Source organism: Aspergillus steynii (assembly GCF_002849105.1).
Source record: "Aspergillus steynii IBT 23096 chromosome Unknown P170scaffold_1, whole genome shotgun sequence".
Taxonomy (NCBI): domain Eukaryota; kingdom Fungi; phylum Ascomycota; class Eurotiomycetes; order Eurotiales; family Aspergillaceae; genus Aspergillus; species Aspergillus steynii.
The window spans coordinates 2,709,694-2,728,897 of record NW_020194398.1 but is presented as its reverse complement, the minus strand read 5'-3'; the positions used below and the strand labels follow the sequence as shown (position 1 = coordinate 2,728,897).

At 53.5% G+C, this 19,204-nt stretch overlaps 8 protein-coding genes across 8 annotated transcripts; 3 read left to right on the top strand and 5 right to left on the bottom strand.

The window, feature by feature from the left end:
- Nucleotides 1–152: 152 nt before the first annotated feature.
- Nucleotides 153–1,212, top strand: P170DRAFT_432122 (uncharacterized protein). The gene has a single exon (XM_024848193.1). It carries the CDS (start codon nucleotides 285–287, stop codon nucleotides 780–782), a length of 498 nt encoding a protein of 165 aa, XP_024709782.1. The 5' UTR covers nucleotides 153–284; the 3' UTR covers nucleotides 783–1,212.
- On the bottom strand, nucleotides 896–2,802 carry P170DRAFT_432121 (zinc metalloprotease). Its single transcript, XM_024848192.1, has 5 exons — nucleotides 2,721–2,802; nucleotides 2,450–2,632; nucleotides 1,645–2,391; nucleotides 1,385–1,577; nucleotides 896–1,326 (listed from the first exon to the last, which is right to left on the bottom strand). The coding sequence occupies exons 1-5, from the start codon at nucleotides 2,733–2,735 to the stop codon at nucleotides 1,100–1,102; spliced, it is 1,365 nt and encodes a 454-aa protein (XP_024709781.1). The 5' UTR covers nucleotides 2,736–2,802; the 3' UTR covers nucleotides 896–1,099.
- Nucleotides 2,803–2,956: 154 nt separating this feature from the next.
- P170DRAFT_19458 (uncharacterized protein) lies at nucleotides 2,957–3,491 on the bottom strand. Its single transcript, XM_024842725.1, has one exon. The coding sequence runs from the start codon at nucleotides 3,368–3,370 to the stop codon at nucleotides 3,020–3,022; it is 351 nt and encodes a 116-aa protein (XP_024709780.1). The 5' UTR covers nucleotides 3,371–3,491; the 3' UTR covers nucleotides 2,957–3,019.
- A 23-nt stretch (nucleotides 3,492–3,514) lies between these two features.
- P170DRAFT_469941 (translation initiation factor eIF2 subunit gamma) lies at nucleotides 3,515–5,223 on the bottom strand (the record flags this gene model as incomplete). The annotated part of the gene is made up of 3 exons (XM_024852687.1): nucleotides 3,515–3,545; nucleotides 3,618–4,604; nucleotides 4,697–5,223. The coding sequence occupies 3 exons, from the start codon at nucleotides 5,221–5,223 to the stop codon at nucleotides 3,515–3,517; spliced, it is 1,545 nt and encodes a 514-aa protein (XP_024709779.1).
- Nucleotides 5,224–5,753: 530 nt separating this feature from the next.
- P170DRAFT_373615 (putative 60S ribosome biogenesis protein Mak11) lies at nucleotides 5,754–7,595 on the bottom strand. The gene is made up of 2 exons (XM_024845249.1): nucleotides 6,583–7,595; nucleotides 5,754–6,530 (listed from the first exon to the last, which is right to left on the bottom strand). The coding sequence occupies exons 1-2, from the start codon at nucleotides 7,519–7,521 to the stop codon at nucleotides 5,913–5,915; spliced, it is 1,557 nt and encodes a 518-aa protein (XP_024709778.1). The 5' UTR covers nucleotides 7,522–7,595; the 3' UTR covers nucleotides 5,754–5,912.
- A 4,306-nt stretch (nucleotides 7,596–11,901) lies between these two features.
- On the top strand, nucleotides 11,902–13,215 carry eaf1 (MYB and HSA domain protein). Its single transcript, XM_024842726.1, has one exon. It carries the CDS (start codon nucleotides 11,992–11,994, stop codon nucleotides 13,090–13,092), a length of 1,101 nt encoding a protein of 366 aa, XP_024709777.1. The 5' UTR covers nucleotides 11,902–11,991; the 3' UTR covers nucleotides 13,093–13,215.
- A 525-nt stretch (nucleotides 13,216–13,740) lies between these two features.
- On the top strand, nucleotides 13,741–15,769 carry spp2 (spliceosome ATPase-activating subunit SPP2). The gene has a single exon (XM_024848191.1). The coding sequence runs from the start codon at nucleotides 13,773–13,775 to the stop codon at nucleotides 15,375–15,377; it is 1,605 nt and encodes a 534-aa protein (XP_024709776.1). The 5' UTR covers nucleotides 13,741–13,772; the 3' UTR covers nucleotides 15,378–15,769.
- On the bottom strand, nucleotides 15,710–19,082 carry P170DRAFT_505230 (U3 snoRNA-associated protein UTP13). Its single transcript, XM_024854272.1, has 3 exons — nucleotides 18,801–19,082; nucleotides 18,717–18,744; nucleotides 15,710–18,648 (listed from the first exon to the last, which is right to left on the bottom strand). Exons 1-3 carry the CDS (start codon nucleotides 18,972–18,974, stop codon nucleotides 15,935–15,937), a joined length of 2,916 nt encoding a protein of 971 aa, XP_024709775.1. The 5' UTR covers nucleotides 18,975–19,082; the 3' UTR covers nucleotides 15,710–15,934.
- Nucleotides 19,083–19,204: the final 122 nt, after the last annotated feature.

Genomic DNA, 19,204 nt, shown 5'->3' with positions numbered 1-19,204 from the left:
GTGGGCGAGAAACGATGCGGAGGGAAGAAGAGAAGACGAAGATGAGGTCGAAGTGAAATGATCGAATTGGGAATTCCGCAGTGCACGGACCACGTGCCGCCTTTTTTTTTTTTTTTTTTTTTTTTTTCCCTACACTTTTGGCTGCTGTTCAACTTCCTTCCAATCTCCGCCACAATCTATAGACCTTCAAACTCGATAACAGAGGCTTTGATCGCCTCCGCCTCCATTTTCACTCTTTCCTCTCGACTCAGCTACCTCCCAATTCCCTCCACATCACAACCATCATGGCGACCGCACCCTCCGCCCTCCCTCCTACGACCATCCACTCCTCCACCCCGATCTCTCAATCCGCAGCGCACGACTTCCTGGCCGCCTACCTCGATCGCGCCAACACCGATCCCGCTTTGCAACCGAACGCCGGAATCAGCGAACATGGACCTGTCTCGCGCACCACCGCCGCAGCCCCCAATCTGATCCTCCACAACTTGAAGCGCGTGCAGGCCGGTCTCGCCGGGGAGGTGCTGGGCCGGGACCTGAGCATCATCGGGGACGAGGGAACGGTGCAGCCCCCTACTGCCGAAAACGGCGACTGGCAAGATGCCAAGAAGTTCGAGCAGGAGGCGACTGGAGACGAGCAGCAGGACTCAATGGAGGTTGATGCTGTTCAACAAGACCTGAACGAAGACGACGCTGCCGGCGGGCTTGACAAGGAGGAGAGAAAGCGCAAGAAGAAGGAGCGCAGACTGGCCGAGAAAAAGGCGAAGGCCAATGCTGCGGCATAAAATGGGGTGGAAGTAAATTTGCTTCGGCTGTCGGGACTATAAAACAAGCTGTGCATATGGTATAGGCGCATTTATTGGGTGATTCGATATCAGGATGTATACGGAGTTTTCTTGTGGTATATCTTTTATTCTTATTCTTTGTTTCATTACTCCCATCCAATTGGGATTTTCAAAATCTCCACGACCCCAAACTGGCCATCCATATGCTCTAATCGCCTCCAAACACCCGAACATCTCCGAACAAACATCATACCCGAAAAATCAAGAAAAACACACAAGAAACAGGAATGCCAAACGAAATGAGTCAGTACCCCCGCTTACAGCTCTCGGTCAGCTGCTTTGACGGGCTCCTCACTGTCGGCCTCCTTGGTGACCTTTCCACCTTCCCAGCCGAGAGCCTTAAGACGCTCCGACAGGATGGGGTGGGAATAATGGTAGCTGGCGTACATCCAGTCGGCATCCATGGTACTCAGGTTCTGGATCTGGAGCTTGAGGAGGGACTGCGCGAGCTCCTTCGAATATCCGAGTTTCACGGCAAAGGCATCTGTGGCATTATCAGCATAATTCACTCGCGATACCACCATATAGATCAGAATACATACCGGCTTCAAATTCAAACTTGCGGCTGAGAATGTTCATCAGAAGCTTGACCACAGCATCCATGGGCGCCAGAGCGTCAGAGAACAGGAGGAAACCAATCATGATGGGCTGTTCCTTGATAAAGCCAAAGGACTGGTACAAAGACTTGTTGTTCACGAAGACCGAGAAGAGTGCGAAAATGTAGAACATGTGAGACTGGATTTGAAAGTTAGATTGTTAAGTTGCATAATCCCAATGCTGGTGACTCTTCGCGGAAACATACCTGAGCAATACCGAATAATTTCGTAGTGTGGCTTAGACTCCAGTGACCCAGTTCGTGGCTAAGGACGGCCACCACCTCTTCCGGCTCACTCTTCTCGATCAAGGTGTCATAGATCACGATGTGCTTCTTCCAGGGCAATCCGTAAAAGTAGGCGTTGCTGTGGGCGCTCCGCTTGCTTCCATCAATGACATGCAGCTCCTTCAAGGGGAATTCCAGCTTCTTGGCAAGGGCCTCGACACCAGCCTTCAAAGGACCGGGCTCGAGAGGAGACAGCTTGTTGAACAAGGGCAAGATAACGATCGGATAGATAGTAATGGCGAAGACCTGGACAAACACACCGAAGAGCCACAGATAGTAGAAGAACGAGTTACCGGTCTTCTGGACGATCTTGAGCACGGCGCTGATAATGGGAGTTCCCAGCACAACACCCAGCATCTGACCCTTGAGCATATCCGAAACCCACAGCTTGAACGTCTGCTTGTTGAAACCGAATTTCTCCTCGAGAACGAACGTGTTGTAGTACGAAATCGGCAAAGACAGAATCGTGCTAATTATGTTGAACCCGAATATAAAGAGCAGCGTTTGCGAAATTTCGCCCTGGAACCGAGAAGGGAAATACTGTGCCAAAAGAAGACCACTAGCTCCCCAGAGCTTGGGGAGGATGTCACCATAGATAAACGCGAGATTCTGAATTTGACCATAAAGACCAGCAACAAAGCCAAACTTGGCTTTGGCGCGACCGTAAGACTAAATCAGAAGCGTTTCTCGTTAGAAGTGAAGCTTCCTGCTTGGTCGAGTTGCTTACCTGACTGCGATCGAAGACTTCCTGAGACACTTCCTCCTTCAAGACCTGCGGAGGCTTGGTCCGTTGCAAGACCTTGTATTGGCGGAACGAGAGAAGTCCCTCCAGAATGAACTGACCCAAGGAGAAGCCCACGAGGACATTCTTCCATGGGAAGAAGGGGCGGTCCAGCAGACGCGCCAGTTGCTATAAGGTGAAGTAGGGCTGAATTAGTTTGCGCTTCTATGGATGCGGGATTGCGCTAGATAGAGAATCAGAGACAAGAAGAACATACCTCGAGAATATACATGGCGAGACCACAGCACAGCGACCAGGTGCCTGGAGAAAGTGCCAAGCGGAGGGTTGTTGATTCTCCGGACAAAGAGGTGGAAAGGAGAGCAACAGTGAGACCAACTGGTAACTTGATGGAGCGGACTTAGTCATCCCCCGGACTCCACCTGCATATCATATCTTGCATAATTGCTCCGGACTACTGCGATGCGTCGGTGTCAACATCTTCATGTCAATCTGCTCTGGTATATCCTGGCTAAGTACACTAGGATCATCGGTTTTTCATGGCATCTGCTCGTTTCCCTATATCATTTCTACATAGGTCCATGCCGGTCGAATTGACGAATGAACCGACAAAAAAAAAAATAAATAAACAAATGAAATAAATTTTTTCTCACAAAACTGCGTCATAACACACGTCAAAAGGAGTAGCCCTCTACTCCATCCATGTAAACTCATCCTCCAAGTCCATCTTTCCCACCTGCTGGAGACACGGGGGGTCCGGGCCCCCTTGGGAAGCTTTGCATTGGGACCACGAGGGTGGATTGAGGCCTCCAGCAGGTGGATGAGATGGATTTTGGACATCCTGCGTTCTCTATTCATGGGTAATCCGACGCTCCCTTTCATGACCGTAATAAAAAAACCTTTTTCCATTCGAGCTGTGACCGCCCGGTATTGCTGTTAGAGACTAGGAGTCCAACAGCCTGCGGAATCCCCCCGTCCCTTCCAACCATGGCCCGGCCGGACCGAGCCGAGTATACAATCAAGCAACAAACAAGAAGAGAAAAGAGAATTCGTTTAGTTCAGGATAGGCTCGAGGGTGTTACCACTGGGCACAAATGTCAGCACATCACTCGACTAGGGAGGACTTGAAAGGTTGGGGATAGAGGGAATAACTTACGCAACGATGTTGGCCCATCCGATCAGACGCCAGTGCTTGTCAATTCTCCGACTGATGGCAATCTTCTCGCCAACCTCGGTACAGGCAGGGCTGGTCAAGCTGAGCTTAGCCGCATCGGCCTTAACACCAAGCACCTTAGCACCGGTAGCCGTAGAACCGATGTTAACCATGAGAACCTCGTTCTTGCTGAGCTTGGCAACCTTGGCCTGCTTGCCGTCGGAGGTCTTGACACCCAGGAGTCGGCGCAGCAAGAAGTAGTTGACCTCAATCTCGGTGTAGATGGCAGGCAGACGTCCACGGTGACCCAGAACGAAACCAACCAGACGATCAGCACGGCACAGGGTGGGATCCACACGGGTACCGACACCAATCAGTCCACCAGGAACAGCGAACTTCAGGTCGTTGTGCTCGGCGAACAGGGAGACGACCCGGGAGAAGATGGGACGGCACTGGATCTTGCCATTCTCGTCCTTGGTGACGAGACCGGGACGGATCTCAATTTCGTCGTTCAACTTGAGCACACCGGTCAGAATGGAACCACCAGCAACACCACCCTTCAGCTCCTCAATCTCGGCACCGGGCTTGTTAACATCGAAGGAACGGATGACCATCATGTGGGGCGAAGCGGTGAAATCACGCATGGGGACCGGGATGTGGGAGACCAGGTACTCGTTAACAGCGTCGATGTTGTACTTCAGCTGCGCAGAGATGGGAATGATGGGGGAGCCATCGGCAACGGTACCACGGATGAACTTCAGAATCGACTGGTAGTGTTGCAGAGCGCCGTCTTCCCTCATCAGATCCACCTTATTTTGCAGGATGATGATATGGCTGAGTTTCATGATTTCGATAGCCGCCAAGTGCTCCGACGTCTGGGGCTGGGGGCAAGTTTCGTTTCCGGCAATCAACAGAAGGGCAGCATCCATGACGGCGGCACCTGACAACATAGTACTCATGAGAATATCGTGACCGGGGCAGTCGACGAAACTAAATTGGAAGAAAAAAAGAACGGCAGTCAGTATCCAACTCCCCTCAAAATCCCGTCTATCCATGGCAGCAGAAAAAAGAAAATCACATACGAAACGTGTCTCAACAGACGGTACCGGCCACCGCATCCGGGGCGCTCGCACGGCGGGTCGATCTCCTTCTCACTCTTGAAACTCTTGAAGCATGTCGGCCGGGGGCACTCGGCGTTGTCACACTTGTAGATCTTCGCGTTGGCATAACCCAGCTTAATCGTAATATTCCGCTCCAGCTCGTTCTTGAATCGGACGGTCTGGACCTCCGAGATAGCCTTCACCACCGTGGATTTCCCGTGAGCGACGTGGCCGATGGTACCAATGTTGATGGTGGCCTGGCGCGCGATAATTTCAGGCGACAAAGGAGTCAACGTCGACAGGTCAAGGGTCTCCGGCTCGGGCTGTTCGGGCAACTCGGGGCGCTTCTGTTGAGGAAGAGGCGGGATCGAGCCCGAGTTCTTCAAGGCAGACTTGGAGGGCTTTCCCTCGAGGGGCTCCTGCTCTTCGATGTCATCATGGCCGTTCGCATCCAGCATGGGGGAGCCGGGCTGGGACTCCTCGTCGGAGAAATCGCCGTTGGTAGCCATGATTGCGGTAGAAAATCCAGAAACAGCGACAGAGAGCGGTGGTCAAGATAGGGGGGAGGGAGGAAGTGACGGTGTCGGAGTCACTGCCGTAACGTAATGAGTTGGGGGGTGTGGATGAAAATTGCTGGAGGAGGCGATCTGATACTTCGGTATGGCCTTTGGGCTTGGGTTTGGCCGGTCAGTGGGGTTCTCTCTCTGATTTGTGCAGTGGAGTGCGTCCGGGCGGTGGGTGCCGCCTTTTTTTTTTCGGTCTTTTTTTTTTCTGCCGACTTACAATCTGACTCATAGAGATATCCTATTGTTTTGTTGGAGAGCTATACTGTTGGGTTGGTTAATTAATTAGACACATTCTTGGGGGCACTGCTGGAGAGACTCCATATCCCTTGACGTTATTGTGGCTCATTTCCATTAATGTTGAGCGTCCATGTCAAGTGCTGCCTCAGGCCACTAACCATTGTCTGTATGCTGACTCATCAGGACAATGAACTGCTGAATCCGACAGGGAGAATGCGCTTCCTTGCAATGGGACAAGGCCTCAATATGTGTTGATCAATTGTACCTAAGAAAAAAGACTCCTGATAAAGAAAATAGCACTCGCGAATCGGTTTTGAAGAGCATGCTCCGGCATCGTACACATATCTACCATCATGTGGAACCTAGGGTATACATATATCTAAGCAATCGTCCAACTATTCCTCGTCACTTTCTTCACTCTCCTCGCTGTCATCGTCGCTTTCCTCTTCTTCCTCGGACTCCTCCTCAGAGACTTGAAGCGTCGACGGATCCTCGGGAGGCAACATGACAAACGCCTTCAAGCAGGTAATCCGATTATCCGTCTTCACCTCGCTCAGGAACTTTCCAACCTGTGCGGTTGTGGAGCTCTTTTCGTCCTCGGTCTTAGACTTTTTCGAGCCCTTCTTGCTCTTCTTCTTTCCAACGAGCTCTTCCCCGCGTAGCAGCCATACGCGCACAATGCCCTCGCTGTTCCCGGTCACCACGAGGAAATCATCCTTGGGCACCGACGGTTGGTCCCTGAGGCTGAGGATCTCAAAGTCCTTGACTCGTCCAGAGAAGCCATGAGCCCGTCCACCGAGTTGAGCGACAGACTCGGCAAGTGGAATGGAACAATCAGGGTCGTTCTCAGCGGGCTGTGTCTTCTTGGTGGAGTAGAACATTACCCTGCCATCTTCGGTCGAGACCGCGAGCAGCTCCTCACTATCCTCGGCTGACGGGTCCAGAGGAAGATAGGTAATCTGATGGAGTTTACTCCGGGGGGTAGGCACAACCCTGCAGACTGGGGTCGAATCCTAGGAAAACGGTTAGAATCTGTTGAAAGGGTAGGAAGAGAAAGTAACATACGATTCCGAAGACGATGGCACCCCACTCAAACACGACGACAAACTCATCGCCCTTGGTGTTCCAAACAATCTTTCTTCCCTCGCCGGTACTCCATTTGCCTTCCTTGACACCCTGCAGCATCTCCCGGTTGAAGTTCAACACGCCCGCCTTCTTCCCTGTCACAAGGTTCCAAAGTCTCATACACTTTTCTCCCTTTCCAACGCTCAGCATAAGCTTCATACTCGGGTGCACTGCAAAGTCATTGACACCCGAAGGCGAGCCCCCGGGCGGGGCTGTGTCCCCGCTGGGTCTTCCTTGCACCTTGGGATGGGGGGCCTTGATAGTAGAAACCACAGTAAAGTCGCGAGTCTTGGCGATGGAAATGGTGTTGTCTTCCGAAGCGGTCAGAAGCTTTGAGCGAGAAGGGAAATACAAGGCCGATACGCTGGCCGAGTGATGGACCAGCGCTCCCAGTTCCCGGTTCTTCGGGTTCTCCAGGATCTTGTTACCGCCGAGAGTTGGGATCGAGGGAAACTGGTCGTTCACCGCGGGAGGGGCCATGGACAAAGAGTAAAGGTTAATGCGTTCATCGGTTCCGCCAGTCGCCAAAATGATCCTCTGCGCCTCGTCGGTGGATTCGGTCTTCGCAAGAGGAGACAAGGCCAGGCATCGGATGGCGGAGGAATGGCCTTCGAAAAGGAATGTATCCGTGAATTGTACCGAGCTGGCGGCAGATTCTTTGGATTCCGTGGATGAAAAGCAATCGGAAGAGACGGCAGCCGTGAAGCCATGCAAGATTCGGTCGTATGACCCCGTAATGATTTGCAGCGTGAGCGCTGATTTCTCGGTCGTCGAGGATGCCGAAGCTTTAGGGTTGGCAGTGGTGGACTTGACCACCTTGGAGGGTTGAGCCGAAGCCCGAGGCTCCTTGGCGGTTTCCTCTCTCTTGCGCTTGGCCATGACGACGTTAGGTTCGGTATAAGGATGTTTCGTTCAGGATGATGCTCCGAGGAAGTCGATACTACCGGCCAGACCATATATTCGAAGGCGGGCAACTTTTTTTTTCTGCCCGACGTTTATCGCGCTAACCAGGCGGTGAGGACTTTTCTGAGAATGTGTTGCCTGGGGCATCCGTGCCCCGATACGGCTATGATCGGAGGAATGCAACCGCGGGCCTGAGGCAGCCAGAGGAGCGAAAATTTCCATTTCACTTGCCGGGACCGAGCGGCTACCTGGTACTGCGTGCCTCAGGTTCCAGGTTCTGTCGGAACCAAAGATCAACTCCGGCGTTTTCCTGTGCCGTATGCCTGAGGCACCGACTCCTGCCGTCACCGACGCCCTCGACATACCAAGGCCAACGCGCCGATTGTAACTGTTCCCGGCGCCCATTCAAACCTCCCCCCGTTCTCCCCCCCTCCCATAGTTCCAACCCTTTAGTGTTGCTCCCTCCCTCCCTCCCATTCTACCCTGCCTGCCAGCCAACCACAATCCCCCCCCCCCGAAGTAACTACCCGTCCAAGATCTCTCTACCAATCCCCCTCAGAAAAAAAAATCCCTTCAGGCCATATCGTTGCGCGTGTTGATCTTTCACATCCCATAACCACACAACCACATCCTTTTCATCATTTTCGAGCGATTTTTTCCATCTGGATGACTTCGCTCAATCCATCCCCCTTTATTTTAGCGCGTTAATCGGATGCTGTGTTCCCGAAATAGACTCGATGCTCCGGGAAGAGCTTCTTCAGTCTAAGAACGATGAGATCGCGTAAGTATTGAATTTCTCCCGGCGATCCATTACTCTACACTTCCTTGCCCGGTGTCGATTTATCGCTTACTTGGAATTTTAGACGTTGTTTGTTGTCGCGGAAGCGCAAATTGAGCGAGCTCTACTTTGCGACCGTAGGCTTCGCGGGCGCGACCGAGAACGCTTCGGCGGACCCGTTATATCACCAGAAAGAACAGGCGTTCCTCGACGCCAACGACCTCTCCAAGTAAGTCTCATACTGCGCGCGTTGCGTTCAACTGCCATTCATCTTTCGTCCCCCTCTCATATTATTTTACTGTTTTGTTCTTTTCTTTTGGATTCATCTTTTATCTCATTTCTTTTTGTAATTATTGCGATAAAGCTGTTTCCTACATAGTATACATGCTTTCTCTCTGGTCCGATCTGGTCCCCTCTCGATCGCACTTGCTGATGCTTAACACAACAGAGGTCGCTACTTCAATGAAACCACTCTACCGTCCTTCACCAACTATGCAGCGCTCCGACAACGCGAGGTCAAGGAAACAGCACCGCCTGTCGAGGTACCATCTCAATCCAACAATGCCACGCCAATCAGTCCCCCGGCAGGAAAGCCCTCTGCTCCGCAGCCTGTCACGAGCAACGATCGTCCGAAGCCACAAGTGCAGCAGCTACCGGAACAGAAGCCCGCGACTCCTGCGCAGGAACAACTGAAACCGACGCAACCTCCCCGTCAACCCGCCCCGGGTATCGCGCCTGAGGGCCCTCAGGGTCTCGATGTACCCACGCCAGCAGCTAATATCCCGACGGAATCGGACGATTCCGAGCGGAAGGCAAACCCATCGATTCCCAAAACACCAACGAGTGTCCAGGGCCAGGAAAACGTGGTGGTTAGCGTCTCGCCAGCTCAGTCGAAACCGAATCGCGCGGTCGGTGTTGCCCCGGGAAAGAGTGAAGCACCATCATTGCGCGTGGAGCACGGGAAACGGCCGTCTATTGCTGCCGGAGGTCAAGTCCATGTCGAACAGCCGCTCTCTCCCGTTTCCTCGGGTGGTCCCTACTCCAGCAACACGCCTATCCCAGCCGCTGCGTCTCCAGATACAAGCCCTGCAGAGGACTCGACCGAACTTGTGAGCAAAGCTATTCCGGAACAGAAACCTGAGGAGTCTGGCCAAGCTCCGTCTACGCTGGTCCCATCAACACCGGACGAACAGCTTCGTTTAGAAGAGGCCCAATCACTTCAACAAAGCACTCTTGCAGCAAGTAAAGCCATCGGAGATGGCGGCGATGATTTACCTTCAACCAATGAAGTTATTCAAGAAAATGTCGTTCCAGCGCCGAGTGGTCCCAAGGACTCGTCGAAAGAACTTCAAGAACCGGTACCTGCACCTGCACCGTCTGACCTGAAGAAACCTGAAGAAGCCGTCGCGGCTGCTCAGGAATCACCGGTTTTGACTCAACAGAAATCTGCGCAGATTACGTCTCCAGTTGAGACAACCACAGGGCCAGCAACTCCATTATCGAAGAAGGGCACTCCGCCCAGTGTGCCAGCTCAACCCGAGAGAATGACAACTAGGGTATCTTCCGGTGCCATTAGACACAAGTCTGTCTCTGAGATTCTTGGGGAAGCCCCGAAGTCGGCTCTATCACCAGTCGATAAGGGCCATGCTACCGAAAAGCTCGCCGACAGCGCACGGCCTGTCTCTGACGCTTCGTCCACCTCTGCAGCTAAGATGCGGCTCAAAGACCGAAAAGCACGTGAGAAAGAACGGAGCAAGCTGTCCACCGTTGTGTTTCCGAAGCAACCACCGCAATCAGACAAAAGTGACGCGATGGATCTTATTCGTCAGCAGTCCGGTGAGCTTGCTAGACTGAATGAGGAGCAAGATTACCTTTACATCCTGTTCCAGAACAGGGCTTATACCCCCCCTCGAGGCTCGGCTCTCAATACCCTATTAGCGTCCGCTCATAAAACACTGACAACTGAAAACCACCTTCTTGAGTATCATGAGCAAATGGACAGCCGTACTCTGCGCCGCATCTATGCACTTCAAAATGCGAACAGATGGCCGTTGCGCCAACTCAAGCGCTCCCTCGAGCCACCTCGCCAGGGCACTCATTGGGATGTTCTTTTGGATCACGTGAAATGGATGCGTACCGATTTTAGAGAAGAGCGAAAGTGGAAGATTGCAGCTGCAAAGAGTTGCGCAGATTGGTGTGCGGAGTACGTCAATAGCGATCAAGAACATCGTTCGTTACTACGTGTTCACGCAAGAATTCCGACGCCGAAACCAAAAGAAAATACCGAATCTAATACAAGTATGATGTCGCCCCCAGACGAGACTGGCGATGAAATACTTGCAATATCCCATCCTACTCCGGATCTAGTCCCCTCGATGGAGGAAGATTCGCTTAGTGAGGGCTACAACGACGAGCCTCGTCATGACCTTCATGACACAGTTGCACCAGCAGCAATCTTCTCCCTTGGTTCCGACGAATTTAATTTCTCCCTTGACATGACACCGGCAGCTCAAAAGCTCTTGGATGAGTTGCCAATCTATGCTCCAGTCAATCTCGCCCCGGATACAAACCTGCCGGACTTCAAAGAGCCTCCCGATTCTTCTTGGAAGACCGACCTCCTGCCGCTCTCAAAGTACGTATCTGGCAAGATAGCATTCCAGGAAGATGGACCGCCCCGCAAGCGTAGTCGGTATGACTATTCGCAGTACCAATCCGACCCGGAACATAGCGTGGTGGACCTTCCTCCAGAGCAAACTAATGTAGCTTTATTTCGGCCCGAGAACAAGCACATACGTGATCGGATCCACCCTGGTCACGCCTTCAGACCACCGGCCGAATACAGCATGCCATCGGTTGGATTTTTCGAGTCACGGAATTCATCCCAGTGGACCTACGCGGAAGATGATGAGCTACGCCGGCTTGTGAAGGAATATGCTTACAACTGGTCACTCATCTCAAGCTGTCTCACTCCTTCATCTCTATTCACCTCTGGCGCAGAGAGAAGAACACCCTGGGAATGTTTCGAGCGTTGGATCGGCTTGGAAGGCCTGCCAGCTGACTTGTCGAAGACACAATACTTCCGAGCTTATCATCAACGATTGGAGACCGCGCAGCGAACTGTATTGGCGCAGCAACAGGCTGCCCAACAACAGCAACAGCAGCAAGAGCAGCAACAGCAACAACAGGGCAACACTAACCCTCAGACACTCCCGCCAGTTAGGAGGAGGAGCACACAACCAGTTCGTGTTGACCGCAGACGATCCTCTAAGCACCTCGCCTTGCTCGACGCTATGCGGAAGCTGGCTAAGAAGCGTGAAACCATGCTTCAAAAACAGCAGCACGGTAAGGATTACAACGCTGGCTGGGTTCGATGTCACATTTGCTAATCTTTCGTGGCTGGATTTAGCTTCTCAACTGGCATCGCTTAGAAAGGTCAACGAGGCAAACCAGCCGAAGCCGCCACTTTCGACGCCCGCTGAGTTCAGTCGGCTGAAGTATGAGCGAGATGTGAAGCTCCAGGAGAGGCAAGAACATTACCGCCAGCAAATGATAGCCCAGCAAAGAGTGAGAGCTCCTTTTGTGCCTCTTGGCGCTTTGATTTTGACTGACATGAAATCCAGGCGAACTTGGCAGCTCAACGTGCTGGTCAGATCCCTAATCAACAACAAATGATGAATGCTCCTGGGCGTAACCAGAATGGTATGCCCAACAATTCCGGAACTCCTGCCATGCCGGGCGGTACGCCGAACGGGATGCCGAATGGAATGCCAAATGGATTATCGAACGGAATACCACCTGCTGTTGGGGTCAACCAAGGGCGACCTCATATGCAAGGAATGCCTGGCGGTGGGCCCGTCAATAGCCCGGTGCCTCCCAATCCCATGGCAATGAAAATGATGCCGCAGTCCGGCATGCCCCAGAATGCGGGAGGTCGCCCTTCGCTGCCAATGCAAACGTCGCCGGACAATGCGCGAGTCCTTCGTGAAGCCAATCGCCTGCAAGAACAACAGCGGGTTTTGCAGTCTCGACAGCAGCAGCCGCAACCGCAATCGCAACCGCCTCAACAAGCTCAACCTCCGCATGCTCAGCAGCCGTTCCACAACCAGCAGCAATTTGTGCCACAGGGATCCCATTCTCCGAGCTTGAACATGCCCAGCACGAACGGCACCCCGAACAACCCTGCTATGATGGCCGCAATGCAGGCTGGAGGTGGAATGCAAAGCCCATCCTTTCACAACGGCACATCGCAAGGGGTGTCGACTCCCTCCCCTCGCATGGGACAGCCCAATCTCCTCTCGAACGGCGTTGTACCCACCATCAGCAGCATCCAAAACCAGATACAAAGGAACAATCCCAACATGCCACCTGAGCAGGTGAACAAGCTTGCCACGGACCGATTGCACCAATTTCAGCAGCAACGCATGTCGCAAGTTGCCATGAATTCCGCTGCCGGTAACATCGGAGCCGTCTCGGCCAATTACCAAGTGTCTCATGATGGCAACTTCCAGCCTCCTCAACCTGGCATGAACGGGGGCCCTGGGATGCAGGTACCACAGGCACAAGGGTTTTCGCCCATGATGCGTGTGGCACAGAATGCGCAACAAGGCCGAGTGGGCGTCGGAAGCTCGCCTGCTATGAACGGAACCGTTTCCCAGCCCAGTCGAAGCGCAACGCCACAGAACCAACGCAGCGGGAGTGCACAGGCTGGACCCATGCCTGGCTCGAGCAAGAGTCCCAATCCGCCGCAGGCACAGACTGCCGGTAGCTAAGATGATGCTCGGGCCCGAGGCGTCTTATGACTGTTTCCCCCCTTATGCACTATCCTAATTTTCCACTGTAAATATTTTGATTACTTCACCATACCCTTTTATTACCCCCTTGTTTGTCTTTCGGTTTACATACGACCGATGGAGTTCAATGTTATGCTGCGCAGGCTCTTTCATTGACAAGCTCACCTATGCCCTTACTCGCCTCGTTATCTCTTAATCCCTCTTCCGCCCTTTTACCTCACGACTATGCCACGATGGCCCTATTCAGGGGCCGATTTCGGGTTTAGTATTGCACCGGCATGCAATAGAATGCCTCGAACTTCTGGCCGCTTAGACATAAGACCAGTGAGTTCCACCGGGCCTTTTTGTCTTTATTTTTGTTTCTTCTGCTATTTGAATGCCCAAAGTTTTGTACTACATGTATTGATAAAGCGGTTACCACGGTATGGGGACTGGATTGGAAGGTTGGAATTGCAAGGAATGGAATGAAATCCACTACGACTGTATGATTAGTTTTCCGGAGCCAAAAAACATAAAATACTCGATTCCAAGTGGTCGGCATATCTAAGCGCGCGTTTAGAGGAAGCTTTCGCCACCCGCTCCGTCACGCTTCCGTCTCTTACTTTTTGGACTCCCATCCCATTATTCCCTCGAGCTTCACATTCGGAGGATTTGCCACCATGTCCTCGTCTCAGCCGCCGCAGGACGGCGACAGGCGCTCACAATCCTCTTCCAGCAAACCATTCACCATGTCCTTTGGTGGCCGAGCACCTGCCTCTGCCCCGAACGGATCCAAGAAAACCTCGTTCAATATCCAGTCGTCCACTCGCGAGCCGGACAGCTCTAAACGAACTCTCCCCCGCCGCCCTCACACCCTCCACGACGATGACGAGTCCGACGATGACGAGAGACGCGCGCCCGCCCACGAGGCTGTCACCGGCTTCGACACCATGACCGGCACCGCCATCCCCGCTGACCGATCAAACGAGCCGCGCGACCTGGTCATCCCGGTCGCAAGCAACAACAACTGGCGCAATCGACCCGGCGTCAATCTTCGACCGAAGGGAAAGAATCTCCTCCCCAAGGAAGTGCAGGCGATCCGGGAGGCCGAGAAGCGCGGCGAGGTGGCGGGCGAGAATGTCGAGACCGATCGCCCCAGCATGTCTTACGGCTTGAGCTTTGCACAGACACCGCAGAACGAGGGGACCGAGGAATCGGCGACGACGGCGACGACGGCGGTGAATGGCGATCAGACGATGGAGGACGCCGACGCCGAGAAAGAACCGCGGAAACCGCTCACGCAGGATGAGATCGCGCTGAATGCGCTGGTTCGCGAGAGTAAAGGGGAGCCGGAGCATCGGTCGGATCTAGTGATCGAGTCGGCAGGCGGGGACCAGGATTCGCGCTACGACGAGACGACATCGTTCCGGGCGGACATCGCTTCGCGGCCAGAGCCCGCGTCGCTGGACCAGTACAATGCGATTCCCGTGGAAGAATTCGGAGCGGCGTTGCTACGAGGTATGGGCTGGAAGGAGGGCCAGTCTGTCGGGAAAGGGAAGTACGGCGCTCCGTCTGCTGGCGCCGATAAACCACGGGTCCCCGAACGTCGGCCTGGGTTCTTGGGCATCGGGGCGAAGGATACATCCAGCGGAGGAAAGGGCGCTGAAGCGGAATTTGGGGCCTGGGGCAAAGCTGCGATGCGCAAGGGATCTAGGAAGTCGGGCAAGGAGAGCGAGAGCAATACCGAGGGTGTCTACATGCCGGTCCTCATGCAGAATAAGAAGACGGGTTCGTTTATGACAGAAGAAGAGCTCGCGGCCGCGAAGAAGGATGCGAAGAAGCAGGACGACGATGATTGGAAGGAGAGACGGGACCGAAATCTTGAAAAGAGCGGCCGTGATCGAGACCGGGACTATCGCCGACGGGATTACGATGATGAAGATGACAGCGATCGTTACGACAGACGGAGAAAGGGATCGTCAAGACGAGACAGAGACAGAAGCCGGTCTTCTGGCGACCGGTACTCACGGCGGAGATACGACGATCGTGAGGATGATAAGGATCGACGAGAGGACCGACATCGACGAGACAGGGACCGTGACCGTGACCGACGCGATCGCGACCGCGATCGCGATGGGGATCGAGATAGGAGCCGTCGATATCGCGATGATGATCGCTATAGCTCGAGACACTCGTCCTCAACTTCTAGCCGGCATGACCGGGATCGAGACCGAGAGCGAGACAGTGATCGTGACTCCTACCGTCGACGAAAATATGACGATTGAAGCTATCGGTCTTCAAGTCAAATCGACGTCAATCATTCTGTACAGTCTATGTCCAATACGAGCGTCTAGCCTGATGCAGCTCCGTTTTTCTAATAGTGACTACTTCTGGGTATCTACCAATAGACGACACGAGAAGAATGAGGAATATCCGGTTCTTGAACTTCTCGTCGAACACGGCCATAGAACTTGGGAAACCAGAGCACGTCTGATGAGCAATCTATAGAGACCTTTGCTCACGTATAGTGTGCCATCAACTGAATATCGATGAAGCTTAAAGACACGAGCCGCAAAGACCCGCATGTCGAACCACATCAAAAGGATTTTCAATAGGGAATCAATATAAGTATTTATAGAATAAGCATGCAAATGAGACGCTGATAGACACAAACAAAAAAACTTTTTTTCCTTTATACATTATCTTCTCCCAAGAAATGAATCTGAGATGCAAAAAAATGCAATGGGACTCCAGTAGAAAGCGCCGAGCAAAAAGAAAACCATCCTGTCTATTTTTACATATCCTCATTCACAGGGGGGTGGAGAAGGACAATTCGCCTTCTTCATACTCCAAGCATAAGCACGTCCTTTTCGTGTTCAGGGACCTCGTCTGACCCAGGGGCATTAAGTGCCCCTAGCCCCATACCACCGTCCATCTCTCCCAAAACCCACTCGACGAGGTAGCTCTCGTCGGTGAGTTCTTCGACACGGCGATAATGGCGTTCGGTGTACGCGGCCAAGGCCTGCAGAATGTCCTTCATGCCGGCTGCAGTGCGGCCGTTATCGCCTCGCTTGGCCATGCTGGCGCTTGCGAGCTCGGTGAAGGTCGAGGCGGGATAGGAGCGGAACAAAGCGAAGAGGATGCGCTGAGCCACCCGCGAGGTGCGCGCGTTGGTGTTCCAATCGCGCAGACGAAGGAGGAGGTTCCTGAGGTTTTCAGAGCCCAGGGTTTGAAGCACGTGGTCGATATCGGCATCGCCGGTCAAGCTGTTGGCACGTTCTTCCTTTTTGGGATCAGTCGAGTACGGATCATCGGCAGCGTCGATGGCAGCGGTGAATAGAGAAAGGAGTCGTCCCGGGTGGTTGAGCTGGAGAGCCAGTGTGATGGCTTCGCGATAAGCGCCTGCCCTGATGTAGTTCTCGAGCTGCTGGTCCTGCTCGACGCGGGCAGAGTTTGCGCTGACGGCGGCAGTAAAGGTAGCGGAGGTGGTATCAGTCCAGAACGTAACGGTGGAGTCGGCAGAGCCAGAGGCAAGCGCAAAGGGAGAGGAGTTGTTCTGGGTAGAGGGTGTCAATGAATCGGCACGCGAGCCAGACGGCGTGGGGCTGGCGAGTGCCCACACTCGATCTGTGTGGTTATCAAGCGTGGTTTCTAATTCCCCAGTATACGGAGACCAGACTTTCACGAGACCATCGGCAGCAGCTGATGCCACGAGAGGCCGTGCTTGCGACGTCAGGTTGGGACCCTGAGCGGATTCATCTTCATCCTCATCTTTACTGGACAGGTCCGGAGGCGGGAGCCAAAGGACCTTCAGCACACTGTTGGTGTGGCCTTCGAACGTGAGGAGACAGCTGTAGTCTGACAAGCTCCAGACCTTGACGGTCTTGTCGCCAGATCCTGTAACTATCAAGCCTCTGTTGGTGCTGCTCTTGGCTTCGGTGGTGAGAACTGGAGTGCCCCGAGGCGCGAAACGTGTAGACCAGACACCTCTTTTATGACCGCGCAAAACACCAATCACTGACCCGTCTTCGGCGGACCAGATCTTGACTGTACGGTCCTGCGACGCGGACGCAAATAGGGTAGAGGACGAATTGACATCCAGGGCATTGATGTCCTTCTCGTGAGCTTTGCGGGTGTATATCGCCTTGGGAGAGTGCGGTTTCGAAGATTGAAGAGGGGTCAGTTTCCCCAAATCCCATCGCTTAATGGTGCGGTCTTGAGAACCTGTGAGCAGAAAAGCCGGGGGGTGGTTCAACGGGTCCTTATGCGCCGGGGTGTTGGCCGGCGGAGGAACTCGAGGGAAACTAATAGCACCCAATGACTCGGCATGACCTGTGAAGACTGCAAAGCAGGAATAAGACGAATTCTTTGGATCTAACCGCCACAGACGTGCTGTGTTATCTTTGGCGCCTGTTACTAGCCAGTGACCGGACCAGTCCACGTCGATACAGATGATAATATCGTCATGGCCTTCCAGATGGGTGACATCCGCGCCAAAATAGTCCTCTTCGCTGAGAGACGGCCGATCGCCTGACGGCCCTACCGAAACGACTCTGATACTTTCGGTGTTTGTGGCCAGCGCAAGCATGGAACGATCAGGTCCGACGTATGCGAGATCAATGATATCGTCGTCGTTGCCTGAGATGCGCCTGATAACGGGGAGTGGCTCAATCGAGGAGCCGGGTTTGAAGCTGGATAGAGGCTCGAGGGAGTGAAGACGCAATGTCTGGTCCGCATGGACTGTGATAGCGAACGACATGCCCGGGGAATACTGGATGGCGATCACCGCCTCGAACTCCTCTCCGGCTTCTTGCTCGTGGGTCACCTCTCCTCCTCGGTTGCAGTCCCATACGCGCAATTTACCGTTCTCGCCGCCAACCATGCACAGCCCACTGTCTTCGACAAAGCTGGCTGCCTCCACACTCTCCAAGACTGGAATAATTCGGCGCGTCTTGAAAGTGCGAACATCCCAGACGATCACGGTCTTGTCTCGCGCAGCAGACAGCAACGCGTTCTCCACCGGCGAGTAAGACAAGCTTCGGACCACCGAGACGTGAGACTCAAGAGTAGCGATGGACTTCCTCTTCTTCAAATCCCACACTCGCACTGTACCCTCCTCGCTTCCGGAGGCAAGCCGAAGGATATCTGCCGAGTCCACAGAGTTGAGGCCAGTATCCTCCATGTCCTCGTCCGAATCGAAGTCATTCGGTTTGCTTTTCGACTTGTTCTTCTTGGAAGAGGGCTTATCTTCTGCGTCTTGGAAGGGTATTTGAAAGAAGCACAGTGCCGAGATGACACCGCCGTGGCCGTGGAACGTATGTGTAGCATACCCACGTCTAACATCCCAGATTTTGATGGACCCATCGGCGGCACCAGTGGCTAGGAAGGTGCCGGTGGGGTCTGTTGCGGTCGTGACAACCGGCGATACGTGAGGTTTGAGGCTTCGAACAAGTTCCGCTTCAATCGTTCGAGAAGATTCATCGAAAGGCGTCAGAGAGTAAATGCGCATGGCCATTGAGCGCGAGCAGACAATGACATGGGAGGCCGACGGAGTGACTGGAGACAGAATTAGTAAATCAAACAATCCAAAACATACTTCAAAGGAACATAAATGCGCTACGTACTGGCAACGCTGGTAATGACCTCTCCATCCTATTATACTTCATTAATGAATTGCGATCCGCTGTCGGAGAAAAAATGGGACTCACTCCTTCTAGGCTGGCAAGTTGATCACCAGTTTCAAGATCCACAACAAGGGCATCTTCACCGATACAGGTCACCAACAGCCGTCCACTGGCATCCAGCGCAGTACTTCCTCCGGTGTATATAGGACGAAGAGTCCGAGACGCCTCGAAGGTCGTCTTGACAACAGCTTTCGACATGGTTTGTGTGGGGGTTTCGACAGGAGTGTATCTGATAATCTAAAGCGCCATCATATACCCCAGAAAAGTGCGCATCGATCAAAAGCGCGGGAGTTGCTGAGCGTCGAGGGTGTCGTCGCGCGGAAACTTCTGAATCTTTTTTCGCCATGTTTGCTCTGTTTGTCTCGAAAAGGCCGATCGGCAGTGGCCCGTGCAGTAGCCGCCGCAGCCGCCGCAGCCGCAGCCTGGAA